The sequence below is a fragment of the Gallinula chloropus genome, assembly GCF_964237585.1.
Source record: "Gallinula chloropus genome assembly, chromosome: 4".
NCBI lineage: Eukaryota > Metazoa > Chordata > Aves > Gruiformes > Rallidae > Gallinula > Gallinula chloropus.
The window spans coordinates 48,007,441-48,034,208 of NC_140088.1; the positions used below are offsets into that span (position 1 = coordinate 48,007,441).

Sequence of the window (26,768 nt, forward strand, 5' to 3'; positions counted from 1 at the left end):
ATGGACTTGCGTACCCACCCACTTTGGTCCTGCCAGACACTGTGCAGTAGTAGCTGGCTAAGGTGGCATCTCAGAGAGTCTTGCCAAGTACCCCGTTGTGAGCACTGGTAAAGTCGACTTCTGGTAAAGTGTGAAACAAGTTTGCAGCAGTCTTGAAACAGCATTAGGTGGAAAACATGATGCTGCAAAGGGTTCCAAATGTTGTTTCTTATGGTTCAGCGTTCAACTTTTGCCTGTTTTAATCTTTAAGAAGTCCTACATTAGTGAAGAGTATCTGCTTCAGCAGAAGCAGGTGTGTGTGATTATAATAAAGAAAACCTTCTGTTTTGAGAAAGGATACAATTCTGCTTCCACCATCTGCAGACATATTTTTTCAAATCGGAAAGGCAAAATTACATGTCAGTAACTTCACTCTCAGATTACTCAATGATTTTCAGTTGTTAGCAGCCTTCCTCCTTGTTCCTTTACATTTTAAATGCTTTTATTTAGTTTCAGCCAAAGAAATAATCATAAAATTCAGTCTACTGATGCAAACATAGATATCTTTTCCTTTTAGAAGCCTTTCAAAGTTTTGCAAAGCTCATTGGAAGAGAATGTTCCACGGATGTCACCATTTCCTTTTGTGGCACGAGGCAGGAACATACGGAGGTGGCTGTTCATTGCCTGCACTTCACCTCTTCATTTTTATTTTTCACTTCTGCAGTGTTTTTTGAAGAATGGCACTGCACAAAGAGAGCATTACTTTGAAACTTTCTCCTGGTGTAACTGAATCACTTTACTCCCCTTCTGTGCAGCACACTTCAAGTTCTAAGAAAGTTGCTCCTGCTGATGGGAGTGCTGCTGGAAAAAGAAAACAACCATGTTTTCTAGGTAATTATTGAAAAGAAAGGATTGATGGCTGCTCTTTCTGTGAATGTCTGCTCCTTCATGCAAAACTGCTGTGTACTGCACCTGTTGAATGACCGCTCATTTGGTTTTGGGGGTGTCTGTGGTTCACTTGCAGTCACCCAGGCACACACAAGGGAAATGAGATTGGGGGAAGAAACATAACATATAATCTTTCAGAATAGGACAGGAAAGAAAAGAACGGGAGTTTCTGAAGCTATTAAAGATCACTTTTGTAACCTAAAGGTAGGGATGAAGAAGAAAAAATGGGTATTTGAAATATATAAGGAGCTACAATGAAGATTTATGTCCAAGTGTAATTTAGTGCTTTTTTAACACTTGAGTGTGGTTCTTGAAATAATTTCATAGAATCATAGAATTGTTAGGGCAGAAGGGACCTTAAAGATCATCAAGTTCCAACACCCCGCCATGGGCAGGGACACCTCTCAGCAGACCAGGCAGCTCAAGACCCCATCTAACCCAGCCTTGAATGCTTCCAGGAATGGGGCTTCCTCCACCTCCCTGGGCAGCCTGTTCCAGTACCTCACCAACCTCGTTGTGAAGAAGTCTTTCCTAATATCCAATCTGAATCTACCCCCTTTCAATTAAAAAACATTCTCCCTTTCCCTATCACTTCATGCCCTTCTAAAAAGTCCATCTCCAGCTTTGTTGTACGCTCCTTCAAGTACTGGAAGGCCACTGTAAGCTCTCCCCAGAGCCTTCTCTTCTCCAGGCTTTCATTTTTTAAAACTATATTTTAAAAGCCAACCGTTTTGTACTAATTTCTTTGTAAATTTACATAAAACTAATCAAACTTTGCTTTTTTTTTTTTTTTATATTACAAAAATCATACAACTCCACCCTGTAATGGCAGAGCTCAAACAGAATGTTTGGAAGTTTAACATCTGACAGAGGTGTTTTTCAGGTTATTTACTTTCCAAGCCTTGAAAAAGAACATTGTTTGAGTTTATAAATTCTTAAGAAGCTTTTTGGCAAGTGCTTATATTGTTTAAATATTTTTGCCAAATTCCTTATGCAAAGTATTGGAGGCAAAACAAGGGATTTTGAGGTTTTATTTTCTTGTACAATCAATGTTCTCTATGTAATTTTCTACCTTTATTTTATTGTGAAATCTGAAAAATGCAGTAGATCACCTCCTTGACTGAAGGACATATATCCGCTTTGAGATGCAGCATCATGTGGGTAAGAATTCAAAGTTTGTTTGCACATCATAACCCCACATTTTTAACTAAAACCATAACTACTTACAGGTCTCTTCTGAGCCCAAAGCTGAAACTAAGTTTGAAGCTGCAACCAATAATCTTAGAAATCTTAAATGCAACTCCTGAGAACATCCGAATTTCTATTGCCACAGCTTGAGCAACTAGAAAGTGTTAGCTAAAACTGCGTGACTAATAGGGTCTACTCAAGTTTTTTTGCTGATAGCATTACATCTTCAGTGCATAGTTTTCCAGTGCCACGGAAGGGAATGTTGTTGTTGGTGGTGAGATGATGAGCAGTGAGGCTGATGTGTCAGCTGTTGTACTTGTGTGTACTCCTGTAGTTTTAAAATGATCCAAGTTTTGGAAAGAAGAGCAAAATCACACATTAAGGAAGTCAATAAGGCACAGCGTTTCCAGTGTGCTAATAAAACATGTTGAATATCTGATACTAAAAGCCTCTCTGGGTAAACAAGCCACATTTACTGTAATTAAAGAATACCTTTCCATGTTTTATTTACGATGAGTCAATAAAGTAAATATTGCATGGAGAATACTTTGAAACCTTTACACTAAGCTGATACAACAAAATTCCACTGCCAACCTGTAAAGTGTTTGTTCACTTAAAACCTCAGATGCATCATAGAGCACAGGCAGCAGCAGGTCCGTTAATGGAGGCAATGACATGCTTCAACTCATTAAGTAGTTGTGTGCTAGTTCTGTGCCTTGAGAGCCTTAGGAGGACAGGCACACTTGCATGTTCTCCTTTTTATTTTCTCTACAGCACTAAAAAATCTGAAATTGGTCAGTGTTGTATCGGCTGGGCAAGAAAACCTGTGACAGCAATGTGGAGGCTGTTGGAATGAACAAAGCAAAAACGTGTTGGCAGGTCAGGGGTTTGATTTTGCAGAAAGGCTGTGTGTTTTGTGCCAGCCACTCTTTGGTGCATCGTAGTATTTATAATAAATGATCTCCTTCTCCACCTCCTCTGCTCCTTGAATTACCTTTCTTCTCAGTGTACATGGCAATGATGGGTACCATACAGAGCTTTACTCTGTAGATGGCCACAGCTGAGCAGCATCCTACTTTAGAAAGGCTGAACCTTGGGCTGTTTTTGTTTATTTTGCTGGGTTATGTGTGTAGTCAATTAATCTCCAGAAGGAATAGCTACACAGATAGGTCAAGATGAAGTGAGAAGAATACTGAACTTCTGCCTCTGAAGCTGCTCTCTAATCACAGGTCTGCAACTGGCTTGTTATATGACTCCGGGCAAGTAATTCCATCTCTCTCTACCTCTCATTTTTCTCAGGCTCTCCAGCCTATATCTTTAGTCTGTAAGGTTTCCTGGGCAGCAGTTGCTTAGCATTATGTGCTTGCAAAAGCGGAAAACAGCCTGGACAGTGGTAATTTTGGTTTCCTTCCTGTTTCCATCCCACAAATTCTTCCTTGCCTCCCCATCTCCCAGTGACTTCTGTACTCTCCTAATGGGTACGGAAATGGAAACACAAGAGCTGGGTAAGCTCCTATGTTGAGTGTTCAAATACAAGCTTATCTCTTTGGTGTTCTAATGCTGGCAATGAAAAGGGGAGTAATGCACCTACACAGACAGGGGCGACCTGCCTTACTCCACAGCTACCTCGTGCCCTGTGACAGCATGGTTCCTAGTTTTTAAACCTACTTTCCATTCCTCTTGCTGCTGTACTGCCTCTGCTCCAGATAAGCTTCTCAGCTCCTCTAGCATCACTCAGCGAGTGTCACTAAATGTGGGTAGCTGGGTTGGCAACTGAGGATTTTGGTCTTCAAGGGTGGGAAAGGGTATGGAGTTTGGAAAGGAGAAAGGAGTCGCTGAATATGTCTTTTCTTGTATTAGTACTAAGGAGGAACATGACTCATTGGCAGCAGAGGGAAGCTTGAGTGAGGGTTCAGCAAAGTATTAAGGAGACGGCAGAGGAAGAAAACAGATCTTTAAAAAAGAAAAAGAGCAAAAGAGAGAAAGGGGTCATGAAGAGGAGATGTAAAAGCACCTAATCTTCAACTTCTGCAACTTGTTACTCTTTAGAGTGTGAAAGGAGCAGGGTTTCAATCCAGATTTCTTTTCATCTTGTTTTCCTTTTATCATCCCTCCTGACTTGCAGACCACTGATAGAGGTTACCTTCACAGTCATAACAAAAACTTGTGCATCCCATTCAAACACTTTTGCCTCTTCAGAGGTTGAGATGTGATTTTTTTCCCCAATCTTTTATTCTTCATCATACCTAACACTCTGGAGGAAAAAAAAACCCCAACAGCTTAGTATGTGTTCTGTGCTGTCCTGTCTTTTGTAGAATTAGAGATCTTAGCAGCTACTTCACCGCCTTTATAACCCTAAGATTTATGGCCACACATCTTTCAGAAAAGCAGGAAGGACATCTATGTGTTCCTGAGAAGCTCATCCATAGCATACCTTTGTCACTGTGGACACTGAATTAGACACAGGATGCTAAAACAGTGAGGCATGTATTTCCCGTTGCTCCACTTAGTCGATGTGTAATTAAAAAAGGGCACATTTAAAGCTAGTTTTCAAATCCTGTCACCTATTTAACTGCAGCTACCTCAGAGGATGAAGTTCCTTCTTACCTGTGTGGTAAAATTTTCCTGAAAATCCAAGGTTGAAGGTAAAATTTGCAACCTGAGTGCGCAGTAAATTTTGAGTCTCTAGTAAAGCCTGAAATAAATAAGAAATTAACATGCATTTAGAAAAATTAATATTAATTTTTGGAATGCCTCATTTAAAAATTTGTGTCTAGCTGAGGAGATACAAAAAAGAAGATCCTGTTAAATGCTTCACATCTTATTTTGGGATCATTCTTTTGTATAAGACTATTACAGTGATCTTTATTTGTTCCATCAGAGTTTGATGGTCAAGCATTGCTAGTAATAATACCTAAGTATCAAAGTTAGGTGATGGTTCTGTAATGTGGGCCAATATACTAAACACTGTCTGCAGCCATCTACAGCAGGATTTGAATCCGGCCATTCAGAGGCAGCAATATACTAAATCACCTAGGCTTTGGGTTATTAATGTAGCTTGATAAAATGTGCTTAAAACCCAAGGTAAAATTAGGAATGCTATTTGCTGTCCAGATGTAGAGGCATTGGGATTTACTTACCTGCACAAACCTTTTTGGTAGTGTCTGAATACTACATTCAGGCTTAAGTGTGAATAAGAAAAACTCTCATTTTGACATATGGTAGAAGTAATGTCCAGGTCAGAATCTAACCCCCTTTTTCTTTTTATTCTCTCCTCCAAGGAAAGGGCAATCACAATGAAATGGAAGAAAAAGGTATTGCTAATAGGAGAAATAGGCATAGCCTTGGTCATCTATCCATTTTTTTCCCCTGGATATATTTCCAACCACTAGAGGAAGAGAAAAGATGGTTCAGACTGTGTGAGCTATCAGCTCTTACTGTTGTCAGCTCTGTACTGCTTCTAAAGATAATTCTTGCTGCACAGATATCTGTCCACTTTCAGGCACCAGCCCACGTAATTTGGACGTGCTACATGAGAGGAATAGTGCATTTATCTCCCTATTGGTCTTGCCAACATTGAATATGTTTTAACCTCTATTTTCATCAGTTTTCTATGTCTCCATTATGTGGCTCTTGAGAACTTTCCCCATTATCTATTAATAACATTTCTATTGATTGAATGTTCATGTTCTTGCACAGTTCAAAGACAAAATGAACATAGTGGTTTACACACAGTCCATGTCCAGCTAACATTTCCTTTCATTTGAAAAAATTGCATTTTGTAAGGTCATTAGCAATTTCACTCAACATTTCAGGAAAATAGTGTTACTGTTTTGTGCAACCCACTCATCTAATTTAAACAACAACAACAAAACTCATGATCATAAACCAAAAGTATTGCCAGTCCAACGGAAATGATGAAATCAGGGTTTAAGCAGCTGAGATGCAGATGGATGGCTTGTGCAATCCTAGTCCAGAGCAGAATTAAACTAAGCAGGTCAGATTCTTGTGGCCCCATGATTTATTTTATTTCCTTTGCACTGCAGTGGGTTGGGAGGTGCTGTCAGCTACTCGTTGGCGTTGCTGTAGAGCATTTAACTACTTAGTTACTGAGTCCTTCCTAATTGCACAGATATTTGGGCACCATGCATGTTGGAGCACAAGCTTCTCCTGAAGCATCGCTAGCTAACAGACACCTGCTGAAGTGGCATCATTTGTGTGCCAGGCAGCTCAGGAGCCGAATACAAGCGATTGTCAGATGGTGTGCATCTGCCTCCATCTTTTCTTAACTAGAAACATTTGTCAAGTGCTGAAGATAGTGGTTATCAGCTACAATAGTCACCAAACAAATACCTTTCCTTGCTAAGGAATCTAATCACAGCGAATCTTGTGCTGTAGCATTAAATATTAAGATAGCAATATGGTTTCTGGCTTATCTTCCAGGCATTTCATAAGTTGATTATTTCAATCTTGTGACAAATGTGGGACTATATTTACATAACATGTAGCAACTAAATGTTCACTAAAGGGTAAAACCTAAGAGATCAAGACCAGTGATAGCTAAGACATTGAGGAAAATCTCCAGTTGGTAAAAACTGTTACTAAATTAACAGTATTAAAGTCACAACCATAGAATATGAGTCATTATAGTTTAGAACATAATTTTCCAAGCCATCTAGAGCATTTTATATGTGTTGAGATAGACTGATAGGCTGAGCAAAGTCAATTCAATTTTCCTTTGAGGAAAGAACATTTTGAGGAACTATCATCACTTAACATATAGTGTAAGAAGGTACACGAAACAAACACCATTATATCACTTGGTTTTCTCTCTGATGTGCTTCAGACTGAAGTCTCAGTAACATGACTGAACTGCAGGATAGGCAGAAACCTCCCAGCCCAGTGAGGTCTCATTAAAAACACAGACCAAGGATTAAGATGATCCTGTAACATGCAGTGTGTCAAGCATTTTTCTCTGTCTAAAGGGCAAATCTGTCACTCAAACTGGATTTGGCTTGGTCCTAAAGACTTTTTTTAAATTGCAATTTTCATATACGCATATTAATTTATATAATTTGCAGCTAAACTTAATTTTCAAGAGCTCGCTGAATTTTAATACTAAACAGATATTGTCAGATGAGTCAGTCCGAAGTTATTTGTTACTACTTAACTGTTTCTAGAGGGAGGGAAGAACATCTTCCACATCCCTAATACGTAAAAAAAATGTCTCTGGTTTGGTGATTAGGGTCTGCTTTCCCTATTTTTAATAACTATATATTAAAAAACATTTGCTAATATATCATAGAATGTATTAGGTTGCAAGGGACTTTTAAAGGCCATCTAGTCCAACCTCTCTTCAGTCAGCAGGGACATCTTCTCTAGATCAGGTTGCTCAGAGCCCCATCAAGCCTGACCTTGAGTATCTCCAGGGATGGGGCCTCCACCACCTCTCTGGACAATCTGTTCCAGTGATCTACCACCCTCATATTACAGATTTTTTTCCTAATATCCAACCTAAATCTCCTGTTTTCGAGTTTAAAACCATCATCCCTCATCCTATCACTACATGCCCTTGGGAACAGTTCTTCCCCAGCTTTCTTGTAGGCACCTTTCAGGTACTGGAAGGCCATTATAAGGTCTCCCTGGAGCCTTCTCTTCTCCAAGCTGAACCAGCCCAACACTGTCAGCCTGTCTTCATAGGACAGATACTCCAGCCCTCTGGACACACTCTGTCAAGCCCATGTCCTTCTTGTATTAAGGGCTCCAAAACTGGACACATTACTCCAGGTGCTCCCCAGAGTAGAGCATAGGGGCAGAATGACCTCTCTCAATCTGCTGGCCACACTTATTTTGATGCAGCCCAGGATGTGGCTGGCCTTCTGGGCTACAGATGCGCATTGGTGGCTCATGTCCAGCTTCTCATCCATGAGTTACTCCCAAGTCCTTTTCCTCAGGGCTGCTTTCCAGCACATGATCTCCTAACGTGTATGAATAACGGGGGTTGTCCCAATCCCGGTGCAGGACCCTGCAATTGGCTTTATTGAACCTCATGAGGTTCACCTGGGCCCACTTCTCCAGCCTGTCTACGTCCCTCTGGATGGCATCCTGTCCCTGCAGCACATTAACCTTACCTCATTAATGACTTATACTGCCTTCACTGATAATTTTGCATAGTAAATTATGAGAACTTTTGCCTCCTGTAGGCACAGATGTTAGCAGCACACAGCATAGAAAGATGCTGTCGCAGGAGAAGAGAAGACAACTTTCTTCCATCATCCTTCTTGTGCCCTTCTGGGTGGGTGTGCCCCTGCTTGCTTGCCTGTTTGTGAGGATAGCTGCAAACACTGCTGCTTGGGCAGTGCTCTGGCTCCTGGATGGTGCAGGGTGGAGGAGCTGAGCATCCCTGGCATCCAGTGCAGAAGCCACTCTAGGACTTGTGCAGTTTTTCACCCAAGGCAGAAAGTATTTTATTCTAAAGTTTTCTGCAAGATGGAGAAGGCCTATGGAATTTTAATAGCTGGAGATGCTACCCAAGGCCAGGTGTGAATTCAGTTACTCACTGATCTTGGGACTTTGCTGCCTTCACTGAGAAAAAATGGTAGGGACTGTCCACAGCCTTAGCAGAAGAGGAATGTGGATTTTCTTTTTAAATTATTTTTTTTAATTAAAAAAAATATTTTTAAATGAAGCATGACAAATCTTATTCTGTAGAGAAGATTTTTTCCCCCGGGTATTTCGTCTAACTACAGTATTTAAGTTCTATCTGCCAGTGTGTGTCTTTTCCTCAGAGTTGGTGGGATTATTTTTTTCCAAGTACTGGGGCTTACAAGAGCTTTAAGTGGAGGAAAGCTATTTGCATGGAAAATACAATTAGCATTCCCCATTGAACTCATAGGTAGGGGTGTGTGAAAACAACAGCTGGTACTGACTGTTGTTTTACTTTTGGACAGTTAAATAGGTCATGCTAAATAGTTACCTTTCTCCAAGGAAAGAGCTGTGTAGCACACCTGCATATGGACAAGCAGCCATGTCTCATGCCAGTCTAAATAAAATGCGTTGTTTTGTTGGGTTTTTTAGTGGCAATCCAAGCTGTTCTTTCAAATATAAAACCTTAATTGCCTGGAATCTCTCAAAACTCATGGGTTTAACTTTATTAATTGATTCTTTGCTTTGTCAATGGGGCTTTTCTCTGTGACATCCGCAAGATACGATTTTTCCCCTTTATACTGCATTTACATTCAGCAGCCTTTTACATTAATCCATATAATTACCTTTTGTAGATTTGAAGCTACCGTGACTTTATTCTTCATAATTGGTGCATCTATATACACAGAAGTGATATTTTCCCACTATGTCCTTGATAATTATAACTCTATTCTTCATTTACATAATAAACTTTTTTTGGCAATTTCTGCAGTAACATTTCATGCCTAATAGGAAGCAATTTGCTTTCCTTTATTAAGTACATTAAAACTTCATGCCCCAGACATCATTGACTGTAAACATTTGATTCTGCTCAAATTTAATGCACCAAGGCATTTTGCTCTGCCATATTAGGTTTATTTATGTGCTATGTTCTGGATTGTTAGCTGCTAATGAGACTTCAGCTCTTATTGCTCTAAGGCCTGAACAGTAACCTCATTTTAATGAGTTCATTATTTGCTGCTTTCTGAATGGAAGACAACAAATTTTCCTTTTAATTAAAGGTCAAAACACCTCTGGCTAAGGGAAGTGTAGAGGTTATCAAATCCTTAGAGAAGGTAAAAGAACGACTTTTTCTGATTTTGATGCTAAGCATGGGCAGGCCAGGCTGAGGTAGAAAGTGTTTCTCTGGGGACCAAAACTCCAAATCTAAGCTAACTCATAACAGTGCTACAACATGGTACTATTCTTCCCAAGACATTGTTTTAAAAAAATACACAACCCCCCAAAAAACCCTGAAAGTCAGCCAAAGAGATTTTACTCCTAACCCAAAGGTCTATGTGGATCAATACCTCTGCTAAAGCAGGAGCCTTTCTTTGCATGTCCAATGATTTATAGGGTGCAGAGGACAGATGCCAGATTAATTGAGCCAACAAAAACTAATCGCATATTTCTTATTGGGGAAAGTGAGGCAAATGGGATCAATATTGAGGGCTGTTTGTAGTGAGACAGAAGTATGTGCAAGCATGTCTTTTTGTGTGTATGTGCAAATATATGGGAATGGAATTGGTGTTCTCTCTCTTTGAAAAGAGAGTGGAAACTTCAGTCCAACTAAAAGAGAATTAATTACAGGATTTAATACACAGATCCTTGTCCTTTGCCTAGCATTTTATACCAGGTCACTGTCTTAAAGGCAGGCTAACTAACATTGGTTCTTATGCCTCTCATTCAAGAAGCTGCTCACATTGCTGGTAATAGTGTTGAAGACAGGAAGGGTATTTGAGAAAGAAGGGACCAATGTCTATGAGAACAGGTGGTGAAAACTCAAAAGTCTGTGAAACATAGACCATGCTGATCATGATAACTGAAACTGTCAAAATGTCCTTATGACTGCTCTAAACACTTCTGCAAAACCAAACCAAATTCCTGGCTCTTTGGGTAGTTCATGGACCTTCCCAGAAATTGCTGAATATGTCTGACAGCATCAGGAGAAGCCTTGGAGGGGTCCAATATTTTCAGGACTCAGCATTTACTCCAGTGTGAAGCAGGAAGCTCAATGTTTCATTCAGGCGCCTGATCCTACATGTGGTTTTCTAGAGTCAATAATGTGAATGTGAATTTTGAGAACCAGCAAAAACTCCAGATCTTGGAGATTCCTGTCGCTGTGGCAGGTGTCTTGGTGGTCCTGTTGCCCAGGGTCCCCAGCCTTTGGGGCACACCACTAGGTAGAGCTGCCCAAGGAAACATGATCCCAAATTACTATGTAGCCTGTCCATGAGGACTGCACAACATGGAGGGCAGATGAGAAAGGATATAATTCTTCATTTAGTTTGGAAGGAGATCAAAGAAAGGAGGGGAAGTTAGATATTTCTGCTTTTCAGTGTATTTATAATTTGCTGTCATTGTGAATTATTTTATTTCCACAGACTCATTCTAGGAAGTGCTTCTGGCATGGGAGGATGTGCCAGTGTCTGGCATCCCAGGCCTATATGGTCAAGGTTATATTGCCCCATCATCATGTGAGGGATGTGATGAAGAATCTTGTCAAAAATGGGCTAACTTGCCATTACTCAAAGTCATCATTCATTTATGAATGGATCCTAGTGCTGGGTAGTGATTCCACTGCTGTAGTTCTTTTTCTTGCCCATGTGCATAAAAAGTGTATCTGCTCCCTATACAAATGTTGCTATTTGTATGCACCGTAGATATAGAATATTTGCAAATGCGTAAATGAAGACAATCTTCACAGCAAATCTTTCTATATGTGATGTTTATATACACTGCTTCATAAACAGGATTTTTATGGGAGGGAGGAGTGATGGGGGGGTGGACAGACAGGTTGCCCGGAGGGGCTGAGGTATCTCTGCCCTTTGAGATTCGATCTGATCTAACTGTGAAGTTACCTCTGATTTGGGCTTAGACCAGATCATCCCTTCCAACCACAATTATTTTAAGAACTGATGAAAATTTTCCCCCTGTTTTTCACTTCAGTACAGTTTTCTCAGGTTTCTATGGTATGTCCTTGTTATGAATTTTGTTCATAACATCTGTACTTAATGCTTTTGCAGTTATATAGCCCCAAGGTCCATTCCCAAGCTGTTCTCTGCAGCAGTTTGTTGGTGGTCTGTGGAAAGTTGTAGGACTACAAAGTAGTAGTTGTGCTCTTGATTTCCAGCTGAAAATTTGTTGAGAAAAAGAAGCAAGGAATACTTTCAGTGATGTTTCTTTGCATTGCAAGCAGCTGCTGTCAGGATGTGATTTTTGCCTCTTCCTGCTCTTGCACCCTCCCTGAAATCTGCGCTAGGAAAAAAAAATCTGACAGTGCCTGGTTGGTTCTTGGCAATCTTTAAAGCCAATGCAATCTTCATAGAACTACTGTTTATTAAAAAAAAAAAAAAAAGATAATAGTGGAAATACCACAAGGATGATGTGAAAGAAACAGTCACTGTTTTTCTGATCAGAAAACTGAATTTAAAAGAAGTGATGTCTAGCCTGACATGTCTGACAGGGTCACTGCAAGACCAGGACACTCCAGGATCCTTCGTTTCAGCTTTCAGTTTGGAGTACAAATTTGTGCCGTAAGGGGAACAATCAAACCAGCCGTACCAACACTTCTTAAAACACAACTAGGTGAGAAATTTATAAACCCAGTGAAGCAGAGTCATTGATTTCTGTGTGTTGAGGATTTCAGCTCACTTAACATGCTTATAACAGAATTTTAATAGAAAATTATTTAATACTACAGTGTAGGAATGATAAAGAATTCACAGTATTGATTTACTGGCTAGAATGAGAAAGGAGTTTAGGGGTTAAAGTTAGGTAAATCCTTAATGAGATTTTGAAATCTCTTGTACTATTTAGCCTATGCCAACACTGGTTTGAATAGCTGTTATCCAGACCCCAGATCATTGGGCAACTGTCAACCCTCGTAGATTTACATTCTCACTTAAAGATGCTTTTCACCCAGAGCATTATGCAACTGGTGAGCAATCTTTGCCCACCCACCCAGGGGAGCAGGGCTTTGGAGATTGCCCTCCCTTCTTGAGGTGTGGGACTTCACTTCTTTTTTGTGTTTGTTTCTGTGAAGTTCTATGCTAATCTATCATGCAGTATAAATAATTAATCAGAAGGTCTCTGACGGTGCTGAACACAGTCAGCTATGTCTGCAGATCTATTTTTTATTATAGAGCTATTACTTGAGTCTGTTCAGCATTTCCCTCGAGTAGCTGTCTTAGTGTGAGGTCTGAGAGGATACGTGGGTTTATTTGAAGCAAGTAAAAAGTTGTGTTTTGCCCTCATATGTAATATGTTTATTGCAATGAGAAGAATTTATTTTTCCTTCATGACTGGAATACCCAATTTGTGAGATCTACTTCTGCTGCTGTTTTGTAACTCTGTCCTAAAGTCAGAAAAACATCAGGACCCTAATTGCATTTACTTCAGCGTGGAGGAATGCATCTGTCCCAGTGAAAGTTAAGCTAGTTTTAGCTGAATGAGTTCAATGGAGTGCTATCACACCAAATTTACCAGCTACTCATGACTATCTGGCTAATAACATCATCGAGGACTCAGAAGGTGGCTTTTAGTTAAGTTTTTTAGGAGAGATGATGTTGCAACAGTGACACAGATACCACAGAATCACAAGGTTGGAAAAGACCTTTGAAGATCATCAAGTCCAACCAATCCCATCCTAAGCTAAGCCATATCCCTAAGTACCTCATCCATCCTTCTTTTAAACGTGTGGGTAGGGTCACATAACGTCAGGAGGAGGGTGAGCTTTGGCGAGCTTCTGGATTGTTGCTGCGGATCGAGGGAGTTGCACGGGGTGCCCTGATCTAGGGAACCTCTCTGTACAGCCTGATCACTCGCACAGCCCCTGAGCTTACCTCAGTGATCGCTGTCGCCGCTGCTCATCACTCGCTGACTAATACCCTGGCAGTGAGAGAGCACCTTGGCCAATCGCAGACATTTGTGTGTGAGCAAATAAATAGCCGTGGCAATTGCTCAGTCTCTCTTCTTGCAAAAAAAGAATTTGTAGCTAACCATCTTGTACTCATTAGAAGATCTAGCAACAAAAAGCTCAAATGAAGAGTGAAGGGCAGCAAAAAAGTTTAAATTAAAAGTAAAGACCATTAATAAAAAGCAGGGTTTATTTTAGCCAAGGACACATAGGCGAGTAAATGCAATTCTTCAGTGGCATCTGGCTGGGGAAGATGAAAGGTGTTAGGCACAGCAGTGAGCAGCCGAGAGACCTGCTGCTGGTACCATTGGCGCAGTGGCTACCTGATAGAAGTGATTGCTGTTCTGTGTGGCGTTACTTGCTGGAAAGATTTACAGCCTATTTGGGAAATCACTGAGGGTCTTTAATATAAATCACTACAGATTCTACAGGGGTTTTCAGGAATACTAACCAAATCGGCTGACAAATCCCGTAAAAGGAAAAACCAGCAGGTGCCCAAGCTGAGAATGGGTGCCAGTTCCCTGTGGGTGTGTGGGGGGAGAGCCTGCTGGCACTAGTCCTGATGCTCACCAAGGCCCTGCACCCCAGGCTGCATGCAGCACGGACAGGAACCTGTGGCTCTTTCAGCAGGGAAGTGAAGGGGTTCAGATGCTTATTTTTTATCAATTCTGACTTTCCAAAAAGCTTAACCAATTTCAGCAAAAGAAATATCTCAAAGAAAAGCTATTCAGGCTTGGGAATCAGGAGGAGGTAGTATATCAGCTGTAGATGAAAGATTTTTGGTCCAGTTTTTAAAACCAGAAACACAATCCAGAAGGATTAGTCTGATTTAAATAGCTCTTCCATCTTCTCCCAGGCCACCTGCCCACTCTGTGGAAAGCTGTGGGTATTTTGGTCTCTGAAGGAGATTACAAGCCAGGTACAGTGTCCTTGCAAGGACATGGCCTTTTCTTCCCTGTTTGAACTGTGACAGCAATATCAACATCAGCAACATTGCAGTTAACTATCATTTAAGCCAGAATTTAACAGCTGTAGTAATATGTCAGTTTCCTGGGACGGAACTGAAAAACCTAAGAGATGTCCATCAGCCTTTCCCCCTCCTGTTGTTGTAGGCCATGCTGGAAAATATGCAGAAATATGAAATTTTGATGGTTTGTTTGCCTCCAAGCAGAGTCAGTAATGTCAGCCTTTCATTAAGAGATGCTCATTGCAAAAACCCTAAAATAAGTACTGAGCAGGAAAGCCATCTTCAGGCTTTAAAGGATCAGCATCAAGATTTAAAAGAATTTGCTAATGAAAAATTAATATTCAGTGATTGCGATCCTGTTGCAGCAAACTCTATTTGTGTCAGTCATTGTGCTGCATGTCACAAACATTAAAACACAGAGACTGGTATTTACAATTCCTCTCAAGTACTGTTTAGGCTACCAAAAAAAGATCGAAGTCTCCCCTTCTTTTGCATAATACAAATGCAGAGTAAAGGACAAGTAACATCAACAACTGCATTTTCTTTTAGTTGTATACGCTATCTTTCTTCCTCTTGTTTCTTCGTTGTTCAAAATTGCAATTTGCAATATTGCAAAAAAACCAACCCAACAATAAAAACTCCCAACCTGTTATAGGTAGGCACTTAGTTGCTATAAATTATTAAAGAGCTGGACTAATGGAGGCTACCTTATTTATCTACTTTATTTATGGGTTTGGATGTACTTAGGTTAATCAGAGTGGTTTTCTGCTCCTTTACTGCCCTTGAAAATCATTTACTTGGGTAACTTGTCACAAAAATAAAAATTCCTTAAAATTCTCATCAGGGACATTTATCTCAAAAGTCTGAACTCCTATCAGCAATCTCAAATTTCTACTTTCTACTGTCAATTTACTGCTTAAAAACTAACTGATGTATGTGTTTTGTGGTGGAATTAAGTGTGGGTTTTTTTAATACACATTCAATCATAAAGGAGAGATTGGAAGAGAGGTGATATATTCAAAATTCAGGTCTGTCCTTCGGTTTTCTGAAGGGGCATGTTTGCATGATGATGGATATAACTAGTGGCTTTAAGAAGATACTTCCATATGTTTAAACAAAGAGCTCTGAAAACTTTGGAACTCGGAGTGGGAATAAGGAAATCATAGCAGTTACTAATTTCTCTGTTCCTATTCCTGCTGTCCGTGGTAAAAAAATTGGGAATGTCCAAAATATCCAACCACAGGTGGGTCTGTGGTCCATTGTGTTTTTTCCTTTCGCAAGTCTGTCCATTGCCCACCCTCTCCCTAAAAGTCACAAACCAATCTAACTTAAATGGATACCAAGTAGCACCATGGAATTATAGAATTATTTAGGATTGAAAAGACCCTCAAGGTCATTGAGTCAAACAATTAACTTAAGACTGCCACCACTAAACCATGTCCCTAAGCACCACATGTACATGTCTTCTAAATATCTCCAGAGATGGTGACTCCACCACTCCCCTGGAAAGTTCGAAGCAGAGGTTGTCAGGCACAGCACTTCTGTCAGCTACAAATACCCAAGTCCCTGTGGACTCCATAAACACCGATGGTTGTGCTGAGGTGCCCTTAAAACCTTTGGAGGTAGGTGCGAGCAAGAAGACAGGCAGCAGTCATTGTCCCTCCCCAGCCTAGCCTTGCCCATCTTTTTCACTGTGCTGTATGTGGGGGAGAGGGAGGTAGATCCTCAACAGGCAGACATAGTCACTGTAAGTGAGAGCATACCTTGCAGCAAAGTGATAAAACCATTTCCTCATGAGCAAAGTAAAAAAAAAAAAAAAAAGCCTTAAGCTTGGGAAAGGATTGTCTTTTAATTTATTGAGGAATATTTCCCAACTGAGTTAAAAGTAACATACTCATATTGCACAGTCTGCTTTGCATTTACTTTCTGTGATCTAGGGAAACTTCTGCTTTAGAGAAAGCCCAAATCGTATTTAATTAATCTGTTAGTTTTATAGGTTCCCTTTTATCCTCAATGGATTGTAATTAGACACCTGGCTGCAGTCTGTAAAAAGTGTAACTATGCTAGAAGTGGAGTCCCTAAAATTGGTTAAGCACACTGAAGTTTGTGCCAGCATGACATTTTCTCTTGTTCTCAAGCAGAAGGGTAGCTCACTAGGAAACAAACTCCTGTCACATAGGTTTCCCTGGCTGTGCTGTGGAGACTTCCACGTTTTCTTCAATTATTCTGAAAAGTTATTCTGTAGTATGCAAAATCTTGACAGGTAAGGATGTGCTTTAAAAAAACACTAGGATTAAGGGTTGCTTTTTAATATTTTTGAGATGTTTGATACTTGTCTAGCAGAGCTTAACTTTTTTGACCTTTCCTCCTTTGTGGCACTGTCTTGCATTATCTAGGGAGCTCATTTCAGTGTTTTGATCATGTTTGTTAACTGGCATTGGAAGTTTCTGTAAAATGACAAGGGAATTGCAAGGCAAATGTTCTTTCTTTATGCCATGCTCATCTCTTTTACCAGAGGTCAGACTACTTCTGCTACCCCACATCCTTCAAGTTTAGAGTAGAGGGAGACGGAGCCTGTTTTGTCCTTGAGGATGGGTTCAAAATCCCCCTGTCTCAGAAAATTCTTCTGCTTCCCACTTCTTTATTATTCTTCCCAGCTTGAGTCAACATAGTAAATTGTCCAGAGAAGGAAGCTGGAAGATCCAAAGCAAAATGGCAACACTTATGGTTTCTACCCACTGCTCTTCACAGAATCACAGAATCACAAGGTTGGAAAAGACCTTTAAGATCATCAAGTCCAACCATTCCCATCCTAAGCTAAACCATATCCCTAAGTACCTCATCTACCCATCTTTTAAACACATCCAGGGAAGGTGACTCAACCACCTCCCTCAGCAAACTGTTCCAGGCCCCGACAACTATTTTAGTAAAAAGATTTTTTCTAATATCTAATCTAAACCTGCCCTGGCACAGCTTGAGGCCTTTTCCCCTTGCCCTCTCTCCTGTCACCTGGCTGAAGAGACCATTGCTCACCTCTCTACAACCTCCCTTCAGGTAGTTGTAGATGGTGATAAGGTCTCCCCTCAGCCTCCTCTTCTCCAAACTAAACACCCCCGGCTCCCTCAGTCGCTCCTCATAGGATTTGCCCTCCGGCCCCTTCCCCAGCCTGGTTGCCCTTCTCTGGACTTGCTCAAAACCTCAATGTCCTTCTTATGGTGAGGAGCCCAGAACTGGACACAGTACCCGAGGTGCGGCCTCACCAGTGCTGAGTACAGGGGCACAATCACTTCCCTAGGCCTACTGGCCACACTATTTTTGATACAAGCCAGGATTCCATTGGCCTTTTTGGCCGTCTGGGCACACTGCTGACTCATATTCAGTCTGCAGTCAACCAACACCCCCAGGTCCTTCTCTGCCTGACAGCTCTCCAACCAGTCTCCCCCAAGCCTGTAGCGCTGCATGGGGTTGTTATGTCCCATGTGCAGCACTCTACACTTGGCCATGTTAAACTTCATCCCATTCGACTCAGCCCATCTGTCCAGTCTGTTCAGATCCCTCTGAAGAGCCTCCCTACCCTCAGGCAGATCAGCACTTCCTCCCAGTTTAGTGTCATCTGCAAACTTATTGAGGGAGCATTCAATCCCTTCATCGAGGTCATTGATAAAGATGTTGAACAAAACTGGACCCAGGACTGAGCAAAGGAGGTCATTAATCATTTCCTCCTGAACCATGGGAACTTTGTTATTCTTCCCCTCCCTGTCAGCCAGCTCATGAGGATGAGTACTCGGGGAATATTCATCTTTACTATTAAAGACTGAGGTAAAGAAGGAATTAAGGACCTCAGCCTTGTCCTCATACATTGTCACTAATGTTCCCCCTGCGTCCAATAAGGGCTGGAGATTCTCCTTGACCCTCCTTTTACTGTTAATATACCTATAGAAGGACTTTTTATTATCTTTTACAGAACTGGTCAATCTGAGTTCCAGTTCAGCTTTAGCCCTTCTGACTTTCTCCCTACATGATCTCACTCCATTCCTATAGTCATCCCAAGACACCTGCCCCTTCTTCCAAAGCTCCTATTTTTCCCTCTTTTCCCAAATATGTTCCTGGATCTCCCTACTCAGCCAAGCTGGCTTCCTTCCTTGCCGACTCCTCTTCTGACAGACTGGGACAGCCTGTTCTTGTGCCCACAAGATTTCCTTCTTGAGGAGCATCCTACCCTCTTGGGCTCCATTGCCCTCAAGGGCTGCTTCCCATGGAATCTTACCGAGCATCTTTCTGAACAGTCCAAAGTCAGCCCTATGGAGGTCTAAGGTGCTTGTTGTGCTGTCTCCCTCTTCAATAGAAACATCAAAAGCCAGTATGTTCTCCAGTAAAACCAAGCCAGATTGTCAAATACATGAAGCTGAAACATTTCAAACCAACCATTTCAGAGGTTCCAGTAGGCTACTTTTCATAAAACTAACTAGATGTAGGAAATATTGAAAACAAATCTCTCTAAGAGCCAGAAGAAATGCTTCAGATCATAGATGTATGCTTAAAAGGTATCAACAAACCTTTCCAAAAAGTGGGAAAATTCTATTCAGAGAAAAACATGAAGTACTGCCTTTCTTCCACTCTCTCTGGATTAGAGACTTAAAAAAATCTTAAACCAGAACCCTTGAGAAGTTCAAGTATTATGATGGAATTATCAAAAAGTATGAAGTCTTTCATCCCTTCTAGTGACTTATACCTAGCATCACAACTCAAGACAGACTGAGGGGCAGCAGATAAGTTCAGGCTTCTATGGTTTGTGACAGATGAAGCTGGATGCCCAGATCACTGGATGAGTTTTTACAACCCATGTTATTTAGGATGTCACACCAAATTATCCCAGTGGTCCCCACTGGCCTTCCTAGCTCAACCTTCTGTAGGTACTTGTGGCAAGCCAGTCCACCCCAAGCCCCCTGAGCAGGGAAAAGGACTGGCTGGCTCGCTGGGCTCTGGAGAAGACTCTGAGCAAGGATTGTAGCTGCTTCCTCACCCCATCAGTGGGAAGTCCGATAGGAAATTTCATCCAGCAGAGAAAAAGAGGTTCTGTGTGAGTTTCCTACCATCTGGTGGAGCTCATCCCTTTCTAGATACTGCTAAATCATTCTTGACAGTGATGACTTATCCCTAGGGCTTCTAAAACTGCTTCTGACAAACAACCTTTTTTTGTATTGGAATGGATTGCATTTCCCCAAGCATGGTGCATCTGCAAAGTATTTCCTGTTAGAAAGGGATGCTTGTGCTCTCTTAGAGCTCCTGAAACCTCGATGCCCCATTTTCTAAATTGCACAGGACGAATGCTGTGCTATGCCATAAGTACACAAAGTGAATTATTTGGCAGGGAGAGTACACATTTCTAGCAAGCATTTTTTAATCAGAGGGTGTTAACGGATTTTTTTACAACATGTTTTTTAGCTGCTTGGAAGAGAATGGGAACATAATTTTGAAATTTCTTATTCTTTTCCCCAACTTATCATTTGTATGAGAACACATTCCCGAGGTATATAAGCCTTCCACAGGGAGTTGGTGAAAGATTCAGCCCACACCCCAAAAGAAGGGTATGTCTTCTGAGCACAATAATATCTGTTCCAATTATAATACAATGAAAATCAGCATTTCTAATGTTTGTGATCCTTTCATAAGTCTCTCAGTAGTTGAAATCTTAATTTTTTCTCTGTTCTGCTGTATATAGGAACACTATCTGCCAATCTTTATGGTGAATAAGTTTCTAGTGCTTAGGAATGGTGAAGAAAGTCAGTCTCACCAATACATTAAATGCTTGCATGGTATTATCTCAGAAGAAAAAAAGAGGCACAGAAATATGGTGGTGGTAGTGGTAATGTTTGTTTTGTTTTTTACATATTTATTCCTATTTCAAAGCCTTTTACATATACTTTGACAGCAGGCAATGGCATTACCAGCCAGTTAAGTTTTAAATCTAGTTGGGTTTCATCTTAGTCATTACTATAGGTAGTACTTTTCCCTTTCAAAATTCCCACTGAAAACTGTGTAGCTACTTGCAGTGTGAAGTATGAATCCATGTAACTTAAGGTCATTAAGCCAAGAACAATATGTTCAGAAAACTATCAACCTATCAACAAGCTTGTTGTCTTACACTGGATCAACACAGAGTATCTCCCAATATAATAGCAGAGAAAAGTGAGGACAAGTACTTACGAAAAAACATGATTCAGCCAAAAATTTCCACCCAACACATATAGTCAATTAAAGGGTCTGAAGTAATTTTACTCTAGCCTGGCAAGCACTCACAGGATTTTCAGCCACCCTCATACCAATGGATGAGCTTTTTATTTCCAGTACAATATACAGGGGCTTGATGGCCATGCCCCACAACATAAATCATAACAGCAATGGTAAAAGAGTAATAAACTCCCTTTCCTAAAGACAGTTTCTTTTACCTGTGGCTAAGCCCACTGTAATATCAACTTTAAACATGTGGGGGAAGAAAAGGGAATTTCCTTTTACCCTTCACAAAATCCTGGAAGGAGGAACAAAGCATAAGCTGAGCGTAGATAATTTTACATCCAAGTCTCAGCCAAGATCCTGATCTTTGGAAATTTCTGAACCTCCCTTTGGCATTTTCCTCTGCTCCTGAAATCACTGTGTGTATCGTCAACTCAAAATGTTTCCTTATATTACACAAACAAAATACAAGTTGTCACTAGTCCAAGGCTTTACCTCTTGTTACTGAGCTTTGAAATCTACCTCTGTTTTAAGGCTGAGAGTAAACCCCCTCTGGTCTTTACTACAGAGCTGTTCTGTAACACCCACCTTCCCACACTTACAGCAGTGATTGGTAGCTTTTATTTCTTGATAATGTACTGGCAGCATGTTCCCAGTTACAAGAGAAATAATAGTGAAAGCATATGGGACTCCTTATTCCCTTTCCTAATAACAAATACAGTGTAATTACACTTTTTAATACCACAGACATATTTGTTTATGATGCACATAAATCTTGGGATATGTTACTAGGAAGACACATGCAGAGCTTTTATATTAAATAATTCACATTCTGCAGCTGAACCTATTTAAAAAAAATAATGCACTATTATTATTATTAACCATGCAGAAAGTAGCCACAGCAGTTCACACTTACGCCTATGCCTGAAGCTCCATTAAAGTTTTCTGAAATTAATTAGATTATAGAGTAGTTCGTCTCTATTAATTATAGATGCATATAGAGTGATGTTTATTTATCCATGTACATGCAATTAATTTCCAAACATTTGTGCTAATATTTTGAAAAACCTACAGTAAATATTATTCCAAAGGAGATCTTCAGTCTTTATAGCCCATGGGAATTAAATATTACTGGAATATGGAGAAAGCATAGCCCTGATCTGGGGTCCGCCTTGATCTTCGTTGCTTGAGTCTCTTTGCCACGTCCACTCTTCACCACTCTGCTTTTCCTCCAGTACCATCTGCTACCCGTGGCATCTTATGTCCCCTTTCCCATCTGGGATTCCCACCTTCTTTTTTCCCTTGAACGTTCACAGCAATAAACCAGGCAGAGCTAACAGGTCTGGCCTGTCTTCTCTGCTTTGTAGCTATTATATTTGTGCCTATGGCTATAGAGGAGAAGGTGGGAGGGAGCACCCAGGCACCCAGAGATCTCCAGCTGTGGCCTCCTCCAAAACCCTGAGATCACAGTCAGAGATGCTCTTGCAGAGATATTTTTGAGGCCAAACCTCCTTGATATTGAAATCAATATAAAACCCAATGATTCTCATCTTGGTTTTCTATATACACTATTAATGAGCAGGCTAATGTACATACCTACAGACTTCTGAGGAGTTTAAAAACCCAGGGAATGGAAAATTATACTGTGATTTACTCTGTTGAAACAATTGTACCTCAACCAAAAAAGCACTTGTGCTTTCAAGAATCATTGACAGTTTTAAGAGCCACTATTTCATGAGTTTTGGGGAAGGCAAGCAAATGTGGTATGCTGTCAAAATTGTGGACTCAGGCATTATTTATATGGCCTTTATTTGAAGGTCTGATGTTTTGGGGTGAAAAACATAGGTCCTTACAGCCCGTGTCCTTGATTCAATCTGATTCAGTCAAAGCATTTCAAGTATAATATTGTGACAACTTTTAGAAATCACTTAAACGTTGATATTCTGGATTTAACATGTAATGTAAAAAATTATATTAATAATTCTGGCTTTTACATAAAATGAAGAAGCAGTAAAAACCTGAAATATCAATTTTCCTGAATAATCTTATATTAAAAATGTCTCTCAGAAGTGTGTGTATTTGCATTTTTTTAATTTCTGGAAGATCAGCAGTTCCAAAGCTACATTTAATTATGAGCTTTTGGATATTTTTTTTTTTTAAATATTCTTCAAACTGCCCATTTCTCCTTCAGCCTGCCAGAGCAGACAGGCTGGCAGAATATAATTTTGTTTAAATAGCATTCCGGTGGAACATTCTGCATTTAATAAATCAACATTTTGCCACAGGAAGCCGTTTCACTGAAGCAGTCCAAGTTGAACGAGTAAGAAAAATACAAACTTCATTATCCCCTGCTTTGCCACTTGACTGTTTTGAAGGGAGTTTTTTTAATCCATTTAGTCCAAGGATAATTGGCTAAACAAGTTGGAAAGAAAGAAAACTAAAATCCTAATCTCTAATTCTTTGAATTTCACCATACCTGGTATTGGGAAATAGACTTAATATTTTAATGATTTTTTTAAATAAATTTTAAAAAATCAATAAAATTACTACATCAATTAAAAATTAAACTTTCTTGGGTAACTTGTTCAGCCCTTTCCAATCAGAAATGTAAAAATTGTCATGGATGTTGTGCTAGAGAGGCTGAGTGGATATCACACCACAGATCCAACTTCTGTTTGGGGGCTGTCTGGATGAAAATGTGAATAGTGGATTAAAAGAGTACTGGTAATATGAAGAAAGAACAAAACTGTAGAAAAGAGTAAGGTTTACAGATATTTAGAGAAACTGTTGTGGCTTGGTAAATGGTTAATTGGGTCAGGGAATCATCAGTTGGTTTAATTTCCTCAAGAAAACATCTTATCAGAGGTTAACATTGAGGTGTTATTTTGCTAATGAAGTATGTTTGGTGATGTGGAGGCATTAATTTCTTTCAGGTGAAAGTTAAAGCAGCCAGTCCTTGGTTCTGCTTTTCTAAAATCAACTAGAGGTGGGTTTAGCACTCAGATTTAATGGCCTCAGAAAGGAACAGGCTATTCTAAGCTTTGCTACTTTGTTGTAAATCTTACATCTATTTAAACAAACAAAGAGATTTTAAAATAAAAAAAAAATAAAAGAAAGCCAGGATTTAGGAGACCATGTCCCTCAAAAAACAAATCAAGGAAAAAAAAACTTCATTCAACTTCAAGAATTTAAATTTGAAACTCATTGAAACTATTTTTTTCCCAAAACTGTATCCAGGTATACTTTAACCTTCCCACAGAATAACGCTTGTGAGCTCCGTGGACTTTGATGACAGACCTGGGTAAGGCAAACTCCAGACTTTAACCAGATAAAGTCACTCTTAAAGAAACTCTCAGATTTGAAGGACACTAGGTTGCTTTAGTAGTCTTTCCATGCCAACCTTAACTGTAAATACAAAAGCTTTTTATCATATGCTATACTAATCAACGAGAAATGCTTGAGTTTTAAATCAGAAAACTTTAATACATGCAATGTGCTGCATTAAATCTAATCCTAATGAAAAGCACTGTTCGGAAAGCGCCAGAGCACTTTGGTTAATTCACCTGTCTCTGGGAAATGATAACTTCTCATTTTCTTGTTAATACTGAAAATTAAAGCCTATTAAGGTAAAAAAAAAAAAAAATTGTTTTATTTTCATCCTGGCATTTCTGAGATAAATTCTTAACTTTTCGAAAACTTTGGCTCTATTGAAATTGTAATTTATCATATTTAATATTTCAATTAAGAAATTAGAAATTTTGTACATGTGAAGTGACATTTTAAATCACTAAATAGTCATAATAATATAATTGCCCATAAGACCAAACAATTGGTTTATGCTTTTTTGGGGGAGAAATTAATAAATAACCATAAAAATATTTTTATGTAAGTATTGTAGAACTAGCATGGGTTTTTTTTACGATGTTGTATTTAATAGTAAAAGCAAAAATGTTAAAGAACTATGATTTTAATAAATGAAAGGACACTTGTACTGTAAAGTCCTATGCAGATGACCTCCAAATCAGTTAGAAACCTTGATTTTAGGACCATTGCGTATTCTGGCATAGATAGAAGACTAACCGTAGTGAGAAGTATTACTTTATTATGACCATATTTCCAGAATAAAATGGTTCCCAGAATAAAAGGTTGCCATCAAAATAAAAATATTACATGTGGCTTCCTCTCCATGGGTGATGATGCTCTATGGGCAGTAGTTCTCAAACTAATTTTGTTTCTTGTCTCTAAGAAAATCTCCATAGAAACATTGCATTATGCATTTGGCCCATAAGGAACAAAGTTTTGTTCCTCTCACCTCCTATATTTATGTAGTAATTGTGTTGCCTGCCTGCAGAAAATTATTACAGTTGGATATATCTGAAAGGTCTTTTCCATCCTTGTTATTCTGTGGAACAAAGCAATGTTACATCCATGTCCATCACTTGGAAAGCATACTGGCAGCAAAAAGGCATGAGAGAAGCAAGAGCATCTCTGTAAGGAGGTTCAGAGGAGTGGTGCAGCAACCAGTGATCTCTGCAAACAGGGTCAGGGTGCCCTGGATAGTGAAGTGAAGGGTGTGTTTGTGAAGTGTTAACATCTAAACCCCACCAGGTGCTTCCAGGCATGCCTGCAGCACACATCAGGAAAACATAGTAATCTCATCGCATTCCTAAGCATGGGGGCTCTGGGAGGGGAAGATTTTTCAGAAACTTCCCAGCCTGATGGTGTCTGTATTTTCACCACTTTGTAAATTCATGTGAATGTGGGAAAGGTCTCATGGGTGCTGCAAACTGCTGGCCCCATATAACATCAGCACTGTTGGTACAAATAGCCTCAGTCAACTCTAATGTGGAAACCACCAAGGCACTTAAAAAGAGCTTTACACTTATGGATGCAAGCACTGCCCCACTCTCTGGGCGCAATGAATAGGCTGCCTCTCCTCCTGGGATGTGGGCAGTGGCATGCACCCATGTTACCCTTACTCAGGAGATTGACATTGCATCTGGAGAATTTCATTTGAAAGCCAGGACAATACTGCATTGCCACAGGGTCTGGTATGAGGCAAGAGATCAATGGACACTGTTTGGTGCCCAAGACTCACAAAAGCATACCTGTTACTGTTATGATAAAAGTATCTACCGGACCTTCACAGAATCACACAGAATCACAGAACATTCAAAGTTGGAAGTGACCTCGAAAGATCATTTAGTCGAACCCCCCTGTCAGAGCATGATCACCTAGACTAAATCACACAGGAATGTACCCAGGTGGGTTTTGAATGTCTTCAGAGAAGGAGAACTCTTCAAACTCTCTGTGCAGCCTGTTCCAGGACTCTGCCACCCTCACAGTGAAAAAGTTCCTCCTTATATTGACATGGAACTTCCTCTGCTCCAGCTTGCACCCCTTGCCCCTTGTCCTATCGCTGGCCATCACTGAGAAGAGCCTGGCTTCATCCTCCTGACTCTCACCCTTTACATATTTATAAATATTAATAAGGTCACCCCTCAAGATGATTAATAAGGTCACCTTCCTGAGACAGCTGTGAAACACTAGCAAATAATGAATGGTTTACCCATCACTTGCTGTTGGTGCCCTTGGTTTTAAGCTGGAGAGCTTTGTTTTATGTCTTCACAAAGGGTTGGAGAGTTGCTATGCCAATGGTCAGGTCAAAATTGACCATCAGGTCTAACTAGTTGGCATCTGATGGAAAACCACCATGCACTGTACAGTGGTGTACTACAGTTCGCACCTTCACAGCAAACCCTGAATGCTTTGCGTGATTTTATCTTCTTGTGCTTCGCGAGTCCACGTGGATGCCAAGTATTATCTGGTGACATAAACGTACAAGGCAGG

At 40.1% G+C, this 26,768-nt stretch overlaps 1 protein-coding gene across 1 annotated transcript in view; it reads right to left on the reverse strand.

Moving 5' to 3' along the window:
• The window catches only part of LOC311191690 (bifunctional heparan sulfate N-deacetylase/N-sulfotransferase 4), a gene marked incomplete at both ends in the record, with an annotated part of 88,962 nt that overhangs the window by 50,195 nt on the left and 11,999 nt on the right, over window positions 1–26,768 (reverse strand). Inside the window, one exon of the mRNA XM_084263952.1 lies at window positions 4,723–4,810. Within this exon, the coding sequence (XP_084120078.1) occupies window positions 4,723–4,810 (88 nt within the window). The remainder of the gene's footprint in view (window positions 1–4,722; window positions 4,811–26,768) is intronic.